The 10,520-nt window shown below is 36.4% G+C and overlaps 1 protein-coding gene across 3 annotated transcripts in view; it reads right to left on the reverse strand.

The window, feature by feature from the left end:
• LOC114412358 overlaps positions 1-10,520 on the reverse strand; it is a 32,332-nt gene extending 21,812 nt beyond the window's left edge. Inside the window, exons 1-11 of one of the 3 annotated variants that reach the window (XM_028376206.1) lie at positions 10,118-10,520; positions 7,521-7,630; positions 6,676-6,841; positions 6,474-6,574; positions 6,236-6,308; positions 5,992-6,127; positions 5,607-5,767; positions 5,235-5,359; positions 5,062-5,161; positions 3,880-3,976; positions 2,686-2,737 (exon numbers count right to left, since the gene is read on the reverse strand). In XM_028376206.1, coding sequence (XP_028232007.1) covers positions 2,686-2,737; positions 3,880-3,976; positions 5,062-5,161; positions 5,235-5,359; positions 5,607-5,767; positions 5,992-6,127; positions 6,236-6,308; positions 6,474-6,574; positions 6,676-6,841; positions 7,521-7,630; positions 10,118-10,250 — 1,254 coding nt within the window. In that variant the 5' untranslated portion in view covers positions 10,251-10,520. Of the gene's footprint in view, positions 1-2,685; positions 2,738-3,879; positions 3,977-5,061; positions 5,162-5,234; positions 5,360-5,606; positions 5,768-5,924; positions 5,956-5,991; positions 6,128-6,235; positions 6,315-6,473; positions 6,575-6,675; positions 6,842-7,520; positions 7,631-10,117 lie in introns of those variants that run through there. The other 2 variants (XM_028376207.1, XM_028376208.1) reach the window with 2 other exon arrangements.

Genomic DNA, 10,520 nt, shown 5'->3' on the forward strand with positions numbered 1-10,520 from the left:
CACATCTGCAAAAGACCCGCGTACCAGGCCCGGCGTCGCTGTGTGTTTCTGTGCCTGGTAAGTTTCTCTGCGCCCCTGTTCGACAAGCCTGGTGTGTTCTCGTCCCCCTGTTGATTGTGGTTGCACTCGACCCCTACCTCTTTCAAATTTAGGGATGTTAACATATAACTTTAATCCCCCCATGACTATGTTATCCAAACGCCTTTCCAACTGTTGGACGTTATCCACTCCGATGAATCTCACAAATCCATACCTTCTTCCGGTCCTATTCCTCTTGTTGGGAATAAACACCTCCCTGACATCACCCGCTCTTCTGAATATCTTCCATAGCTCATCTTCTGTTGTATCTTCAGGAAAACGTGTGAAATAAAACGATGATATATTCCGATGATCTCTCCAGTTGACTCGCAAGCGACGTTGTTGACCTCCTTTCCCTTCCCTGGCGATAAACAGACATGGACCCTCCATACCTCTCGTCCTCTCATTCTCTCTTCTCTCCCTTCTCGACCTCACTCTTTCCCACCCGCTGTCTCTCTCACTGTCTCGCTCTGTCTCTCTCTCTCTCTCTCTCATCACTTAGCTCTCCCGGCTCTTCAGCATTAATCATCATTGTAATACTCTTGAATGTAAATAGATCATTTTTCTGTGTGGAAAATGCATTCAAGCATCTCTCTTATCTTTAAGGAGGTTTCATTGGATCAAAAAGTCAGAAATTTGGCTTCTCATCACATAGTTGAATTGGGTCTTTCCCTTCTTAGTCATGCATCCCTGCCTCATTTTGGGATCATGCTTTTCAGACTGCTGTGCATCTCATAAACAGGCTACCTTCAGCTCCTCTTAAGTTTGCCATTCCTTACACTATTCTTTTTCAAACTGAACCTGATTATCAGTTTTTAAGAGTGTTTGGTTGCTCTTGTTTTCCCTTCTTGCGCCCTTATAATACTCATAAACTTGAGTTCAGGTCTTCTGAATGTGTTTTTGGGTTATTCCCTCAGTCACAAGGGTTATAAGTGCTTGTCCTCTTCTGGGAGAATTTTCATTTCAAAAGATGTTATTTTCAATGAAAATCAGTTTCCTTATCCTACTCTTTTTTCCTCTCCTACTTCCAGTTCTACATCTACTGAGTTCATTTCAACCACCTTACTTGTCATTGAGTCAGTTTCTCATCCTCCTCTCAATTCTAATCCTTCTTCCTCATCCTCTATTCAGGCTCCTCACTCTTCACCTTCTGTTGAGGCTTCCAGGTCTGATAATGTTTTCCCCCAACCTCTTGATCCTGCACAGTCTCCCCAATTTGGCTTCTTCTGACTCTGTTCATACTGATAAAGTGCCATTTGATGACCCTCCTCAGTTGTCTGCACCTGAAAATCCCAATCCCCCACAACCTGCCCCTGTCAGACAAGACAATGTACATCCTATGGTTACAAGAGCCAAAGCTGGCATAGTGCAGCCAAGAATTCATCCTTCCTTGCTTCTTGTTCATACTGAACCCAAGTAAGTTAAACAAGCTCTTCAACATCTGGACTGGTGCAAAAGTTATTTTTTGGGGATTGAGGTTCATTCATTATCCAGTGGAGCACTTTTGATGACTCAGTCCAAGTACATTTGAGATCAGTTGCAGAAAACCAATATGCTAGAAGCAAAGCCCATTCTCCTATGAACTCCAGCTGCAGACTCTCTAACATGGCTCTGATTTACTGCAAGATCCCTCCTTTTACAGATCTGTTGTTGGAGCCCTGCAGTATGTTACAATCACTCACCCTGAACTTAGTTTTGCAGTTAACAAAGTATGTCAGTTTATGGCTTCTCCTCTTGAGTCTCACTGGACAGTTGTGAAAAGGATTTTGAGGTGCACTTCATTCTGGTCTTATTCTGTATCCTACCTCTCTTAATAACCATCTTTCTCTTAGAGGCTTTTGTGACTCTGACCGGGCTTCAGTCCCAGATGACAGAAGATCTACATCTGGTGCAGCTGTCTTTGTTTGTCCTAACTTGGTGGTCTAGAAGGCAAAAAGTGGTTTCTAGGTCCATTCAGACTCTTCTCCAGGAACTAGCAGTTCCTCATTCTACACCTGTCATGCTTTGTGATTCCAGTGTGGTGCAGCTAGCTCACAATCCAGTTCTCCATGCTAGAACTAAACATATGGAGTTGGATGCCTTTTTTGTCCGAGAAAAGGTTCTTACTAAGCAGCTGGTGGTTCAGCATATAACTGGAACAGCCCCATTGAGTTTCCGAGGGGGGGGACGGTGGCCATAGTCAGTTGACAGTTATAACTTAATCTCGGCAGTATAAATACTGCTCTTGTAAGAGATTTCAGTAGCTTTGTATTTTCTTCTTCCTTCAATAATACAAGTCCTGATTCTCTCTCTATATCTTCTCAACAATAGCTACAAAGGAATTTGTGATCTCAACACAACATTTGGGACAGGATTACTTTCTTGGCGAGTCTGTGGTGTTCTGCTCAAGGACCGTTTGGAGTGTTTTCTATGTTACACGTGTGGAGAGATTGGCAAGCCTTATTAAATTACTCAATCTTAGTTTTTAGAAGTTTATTTTGTTATTTCTTGAGAGGATACTTTATTCTCTATCCTTAGACTTAATCTGATATCAGCAGAAGATCAGTTCCATATGCAACAATAAACTTGTATACAACAATAAATAAATAAATAAAACAAGAAACATACACTATAAAGAAAAGCCTTCCTTGCAATGTCTGATATTGTAAGATGGCCATGGCTGCAAGAAATAGTGCAGATGTCAACAATGACATAAGATGCTTGTACAAACTGAAATTGTATTACTATCTCAATAAAAAAAAAAAATACAGTACAAGTATAGCTATATAATAACAGTCTACAAAAATTGACTTATGGGCCCAATGCAACAAAGGTATGCATATAAATTATATGCACCAAGCTTGTTAGAAATAAAGGATCAAACCAGAGTAGCTCTGCTACCAAATTTAAACTGAAAGGTAACTAATCTAATTGGATTTTCCATGACAATGAGTACAATATTTATGTAGGGTGAGCAAAATCATCCCTTAGGATCAACCTATCTATGGAAATGATCGGTGATAGAAATCCCACATTGACTAGTGATATAGCCAAATTAGTGTACATAAGTGGGACAAGTCTCACTCCATGAGCTAGCTTTTCAAGTTGAGTTAGGCCTAAACCCAAATACTAAAAGCATATCCTTGTGGTTATTGGGCCTATCAGGTCATCTGTATATTGAACCACCCACAAATGTTCAGTCCTGCAGACTTCCCGCTCAAGACGTCTAGTCTTTGACATGAAGGGGGAGGATCTCGCATTGACTGGTGATATGACCAAATTAGCATATATAAGGGGCATCCCTCACTCCATAAACTAGCTTTTTGATACTGAGTTAGAGCCAAACCGAAATTCTAAAAATCAGAAAACAAATCAACCTAATGTACAGTACAGTATTTCACATTTCACTAATTACTGTAGAATATTTCAACAACTTTAAAACTACTAGATTTAGCAACTAAACCCTATATGCAGGTATAGGTATCAGGAACCATTTTGGATACATGAATAGTAGGAGATTTAAGCCTAATAGGTTTTAAGAAAATGTTTTCCATTCTCATTTCCCATGTTCAATTTATTTCCTATTTTCAAAGAGGAAATGGACAAAACAAAGTGAACTTTGAAAACAGGAAAGTGAAAACCATGCAACACATTGTTTAATTATTAATGAAAACATGAAACCAAAAAAAATTAAAAAGCAAACCAAATAGATCCTTAGTCCAAGCAGCATACTATAATTAACCTGATGGATTCTAACCATCATGTTTCCTATAAGATACTATTGACAACTGTTCTTCTACATAGCTGCAAATTCTAACTCACCCTTTAAGATGATGCTCTTGTAGTTGAGCTTGAAGCTGATGGTCCGCCAACACTCCAGATGAACCCAAGGCAGAAAGTTTTTCCTTTAAAACAGATGCTGCATAGCACCTCTACCATCAGCATATCTGATTAAAGAGCTGGATGGAAGCAGAGGAAATATATGCAAATACGACACAAGAGACACTAGTAAAAAGAATACAACGGAAGATACAATGCCCAACAATAACTACAACAAATGAGTAACAATGATGGCAGAAGTTCAAGAATTTTGCCTGAATCTGTCACTTACTTTCTCAGTTTTTCCCTCTCTATTTTCTTATAATTCCATGTTAAAATTATAGGATTTACATAGCGAGGGAAGAAACGGAGGGAATAGAGACTGAATAATAAAAAATATTAACTTGATATGGTGTATTACTGTATTATGGTGTGATACAAAATACTAAGCAAAAAGTCCTATTTATACTAATACTAGACTCCAAATCCTTCATAGTGATTGATATAGTTCTTAAGGATTTTTTATCCTCTTGCACTTGTCTTTTTTATCTTACTAAATTCTATCCAAAAAAAGAAACTTAACTCCTAATCTTAATTAAATTAAATACGGGAACAAGAAAACTACCTGAAAAAAAAAAGATAAAATCCCCAAGAATAAAGTAAGGTTCCTTACAAGATAAGAATCCTACAAATTAGGTAACATAATTATTCATCATTCTCTCCCTTTAAAATATCATGTAGATATTTTGCAAAGTTGTTGTTCAAAATCACCAATTAAAGACATTGACAGAGGATTATGAAAGATGCCCACAAAAAGTGGAGTTAAAAAATGTAATAAATTCTACATTAGATTGGACAATGAGCAGAGAAGTTAATCAGTTGCCCCATGATACCAAACATTAAAACTCAAGATCTTTCATACAACACAAGCTTTTGTGTTGATGGATGGATGTATAGTGGCCAAAGTACAGACACAAATAACGGAATTTTAGCTTATTTAGATGGCAAATATAGTAGCATACTTAGTATGAGTTTGTATTAGCTTATTTTGGGATCAAAAATAATGTTTGGGCAGCTTTTTGTGAGAGCTTTTTGCACAAGAAAAAAAAACAGATTATTTCTTCGAAATAAGTTGTATGCTATAAGGGCTCTTTAATGTTGATTCTAGTAAAATGAAACAATTACCTGAAGATCCTCGTGCACTTTGTAAAACTGCAAAAAGCTGCTTTCTCCCTTCTCTACTGTATCTGGCCTTATTTTTTGAATTGTCGGCAATTGTCGCATTCTGTTAAAATAAAAAAATTATCTTCCGTATTCACTGACAAGCAAGGTATAAACAAAGTAAGGTAGCACGTAACTGCAAACACTAGTGCTGCTAAATTAGATTTTGGATGAAACTCTAAAGCTTTGATTCGCGGCAATGGATAAACTGCTTCTCCACCCTGTTGAGAAAGGATGCGAGGGATATCAATTGATTCAATTGCTGCATCATAATGTAATACATATTAGCCAAATACTTATGAAAAGAATAGTACAAGAATGAAGCATGACTAAGTTTTTCCTCTCTATCTATCTATTAAAAGATTCTACAACTACTATGAGGGAGGAAAAGTAGAAGCAGAAATGTTCTGCAATATAATTAACATAAGCTATCAAAATTCAAAAGAATCAAAATCAACAGGAAGTCATCAGGTATTCCAGGTAAAGACAAAAAGTGTCAATATAGCTACCTGCAGGCTCAAAAAAATTAGCCTGTGTGGGAGGTCCATTAGGATTCACCGTAACGCGCGTTTCCCAAACATGAAGATTTCCATCCTTAGATAGAGTTACAAGTAAACGCAACATGGGGAGCCAAGCAACTGATGTTATCGGTTGTGAGCCAACTTGTTTTCTGAAATTTCAATAACAATAAATGATCAGGCATAACCAAACTAACAAGCCTAAACTCAAATACAGTACAGTAACAAATAAGAAACCATGGGGGACAATGATGCCAAGTCTCAGTCGTGGTACAAGAAAAAACTAGATCATAAGTAAATTACACTCACATTCCAACCATAATAGGTCTCTCAGTTGATACAAGAAAAAACTAGATCATAAGTAAATTACACTCACATTCCAACCATAATAGGTCTCTCAGTTGATACATCCCATACAAGCAGTGTACCTTGTCGATCCCCAACAAAAATCCATTCCAGAGTTGGATGAAATGCAAATGCACCAGCACCAAGAAGCTTTATAGTATTGTCAACTGAATAGAAAACACTAAATATAAATACAAATAATACTACTAATAGTACTTATAAGAAATATATAAAGCATATCAATAGGAAAAAAATATGTAGGAAATCATCCTTACGTTGTAGCGTGTAATGAACAGCATAGGTATGAATATTATATGCTCGAATCAAACCTTCTGCATAAGCAACATACTGGAATGGAAAAACAATTAAGTCAAATTCAAGAAAGATAGGATTGAAGTATCTCATTCACATAAGAGACTCAACACTAGAAATGTCTTACAGCAGAAATACACATCTTGTGGACTTACTGGAAAATGTAATCATGATAAAAAAAAAGTACACTGAAAACATTACCAGTACAGGGAGGCGAGGATGACAAGCAAGGTTAACAATAGGCTTCTTCAAGTCTGTCTTGATTTTCGTGGGTGCTCTACCGCCTTCAACAGTTCCAACAACTTCATTTATGCAAAAACAGATATTTAACACAAATCATCACCATTAGTAATCAAACTACAACAAACACATTTATCTACACATATGATAAACCAGAGCCAACCTGTCACACTCATTCGTTTATGAAACCCAAAAAACACAACAGGTTGTAGTGGGGTCAAAGCCATATGAACTTCTGTATCAGAAGAAATTTGCTCTGTCTTCTTCTCTGGTGAATGCAATACACATGTTTGCTCTAAGTCAAAATCACAAGACCGAATTGTACAATCCTACATGTAAAAGCAACCGACAAGCATAATAAGGATAAAAGAACTACCCAATCACAATATATATAATATATAAACTAATAAACTAAAACAAAATACAATTGAGGGGCATAACTAAAAAAGAAAAACAGAAACAGCAAGCCAATAGCTATACTTGACATATCCTAAGTGACAGAAAATTAAACAAATGAAATTTATAAAAGAAAAAACCTAGCAAGCAAAAAATAAATAAATAAGCAAAACAAAAGTTCAACTGAACAAGAGAATTTATGTTTACACATTTTTGTATCTTAATGAACAAGAATAATAGAATCAAAGAGCAATTATAAGCATTTTTCTAATTAAACTTCCTAATTTTAATATTTTTTCCGGACTTCATCAAGTAAAACACTTCAGCAGTTCAGCAAGATCCTAATTCCTAAATTGTTGTTTGTCTGCACCATCTACAATACATCCCTCGGGATTTTATTTGCATATTACTACCTGTACCAAAACTACAGAAAAATCTTCCAGACATTTGTGTTCATCGAGAAAAATTAATGTTTTCTGATCAAACCACAATCATTTGCAGAACTACATCCTTCATTATGGAAAAATGTCTTGAAAAATTAAAATACAGCAAAAGGATTATTTTAGGGTGGGGGGAGGAAAATGGCACGTGAAAAGTTCAGGTATGGTCAACCTGGAGGATTGCAATCACAGTATGCCCACTAGTGGGACTGTAAGACATTCGCACTGCAGGTGCTCCAATGTCAAGAGCAGAAATCTTGCTACCTGTTAATGCATCAAATTCTGCAATAAATTGAAACAAACCATCAGGTAAAACAATTGAGCCCAAATCAAGTCAACACACAAAGAAATGCATCATGCAACAACAATAAGTCCACTCAACTCAAACTCAAACAAGACTTCTAAATGTTGCGAACCATTTTATTTACATAAGACAAATAGACAATAGATCAATTAGAATCCCTAGCTAAATTTAAACAAAAAAAAAGGACAATAACAGATAGATAACTAAACCCGTATTTTCTAACAGTAGCTGCTAATAACAGATAAGAGGATTTGGTCTCTAGACATTTAAGATTTATTTTCTTGCAAATCCTATTTTCAGTTTCTCACTTCATCTCACAGCAATGCTTCCTTCCCTCTGGATAAGTTCTTCAGGAAATCCTGCACTCCCTCCAGGTCGAATCCTTTGTTCAGACTGTTGTTCTTGATAGGATTAAAACCAATGATTTAATTCAGATTCAAAGACCCCTAACTTTAACTTCGGATTGTTGTGTAATGTGCAGACTGCAATTCGTTCTTGCATTGTTTGGTAGCTTCCCTTTTCTAGAAAACTTGGTGTGGTGTTTAAGTGAACATTGGGTTTGTCCCAAGGACCTTAAGCAAATTCTGTGATTAATGGAACATTGGTGTATTTTGTTGAAAAGAAATTCAAGAATTTTCTCTGGACAGTGGTCTTCTATTGTGTTCATTTCGAATCAAGTAGTTTTCTAGCTTCTTTTTGGTGTTCCATTAAAGTCTTTATATGGGAGTATCTTTGATGGATCCTCAGAGAGATTGGCATCCAATGTTGCAATTTTTCATTTTTTTTTTGTGACATCTTTTTTCCTTGAGGATATTTTATCCTCTGCATTTGTATCTTTCTCTTCTTTCTTAATTAGTTCCTTGTTTATTAAAAATAAAACATTTTGGTGACATGCTTCCCACACACATACATACATGCCTAATTTTAAATCCTTTCCACTATTACATGGTTATGATACAGCATAGTCACATTGGTTCATTAAAATTTTAAAAATAGAGGTCGAACCTGTTTCTCACACTTTTAAGCATTTTTTTATAAAAACAGAATGTGGCAGGGGTGCTTTTGTCCTTGAATATTTTTTTATGAACATGTACATGGCTAGTTCTACTAGTTGACGTCAAGTAAATACTAATCTATCATTTTATTTCATTGATTTTAGAAAAATTACTAAATATATTTATTTATTAGAAATGAAAAATTTGCCCTCCCTCCCCTTTTCCTCCAAAACCCACCACTCCTCACTGCATCCTTGGCAATTTCTTTTAGAGTATGTTTGGATAGAGAATTTTAGCTGAGAAAAGTAATTTATCAGAGAATTTGAATTTCTGTAATTTAGAATTCATTGTTTGGATGTATTTTTGTGAAGAATTTAAAATTTTGGAATTTTAAAACAGAATTTTAAACAACTAAAAATCTGAAATTTCAATTTCCTTCTAAAAGGTGAGAAATTGAAATTCTCTTCTTAAAGTCTTCTCCAAGAAACAGCGTATGAGATTGTGGAATATCGATCGGATCTGAGCATAGAGGAACACGCATAACTAACAGAACAATCATATCTTTTCTTTCTTTTTCTTTCATTTTTTTTTCACCCTCATAATTTTAACTTTTTTTATCCAAACACAAAATTTTAAAAATAAAAGAATTTCAATTGAAGTATTTGAAATTCTTAGAATTTAAAATTTCTCAGAATTTTAAATTCCTCTATCCAAACACACTGTTAGGAAAATGTCAATAGAAATGATGCTCTGCGTTGTTCCAGAGGGGCTTAGTAACAAACAAGTATTGGCAACAAGGTTTTAAAATTGGTCTTCAACAACAATTTAGGCTGCAATGTCAAGGATCATGACGAAACAATGCAGTCTAAAACCTTAATTGGCACATATGACATATACTAAGATATTATAAATTATAAATCTTGGAGCTTATGTATACAATAATAAACGTATGAGTGAGAGTGTCTGCTTCATAGTCCATAACCAGATGATTGTGAATCTACAGCAAACACCCTAGTTAATGATAATCCATGTACGTACTGTTGAAAGCAATGGTGATCCATGCGATGATCAACAGCAAGGATTGGCAAATATGACATAAACCAATATATCATAAAAGAGCTTATACATACAAGCAATATACCTATGTCTATATGAGAGTGTCTGCTTCATAGTTCATAACTTGGTGCTTATATATACTGTAATATATGTATGTGTGAGTGAGAGTTTCATAACTAGGTGCTTGTAAAAACACAGCAAAAACCCTAGTTAACTACCATCGGCTCAGATCTCACGGATCAAATCAACACAGAAAATTGCCTTCAGAAACTAAGAATTCAAGAGCAAGTTAAGTAGCATCGAACAAGCATAACAAACAACGCAATTACACGAACCGAATTTCGAATTAGCAAAGTGAACTAAGTTCACGGAATCGAATAAGTGAGAAAGAGAGAGAGAGAGTAATTGGCACACCAACGATGTAGGTTCCGATTGCGACGGCGACGAGAGCTTGGTGAGGATGGAAGGAAGCAGCGTGAGGCTGCAGAGGCCTCACGCCGCGCCCCACATGGCGAAGATCCAGGTGCTGCAGCGTCGTCCACTCCATGAATCGCGTTCCGAAACAACTTCACCGCATTCAGATCCTGGTCGCGCTTTTGAGGAAACGCGAAATTGTGCTTTCTGCTGCTGCTGCTACTGCTTACGCGATTATCGATCTGAAAAAAATTGCGTGGAATCCAGGGAGGGAGGGATTGTGAGATCGCGGAACGGTGTGAAGTTGGGAACAACTCTGGCGTGTAGAAGTGATGGAGACCAGAGAAGAAGAGGGAGAAGCGAAGTTATTTTGATTTTCTTTGGGGTCAAGTGAATTTCCTTA

The sequence above is a fragment of the Glycine soja genome, chromosome 5 (genome assembly GCF_004193775.1).
Source record: "Glycine soja cultivar W05 chromosome 5, ASM419377v2, whole genome shotgun sequence".
NCBI lineage: Eukaryota > Viridiplantae > Streptophyta > Magnoliopsida > Fabales > Fabaceae > Glycine > Glycine soja.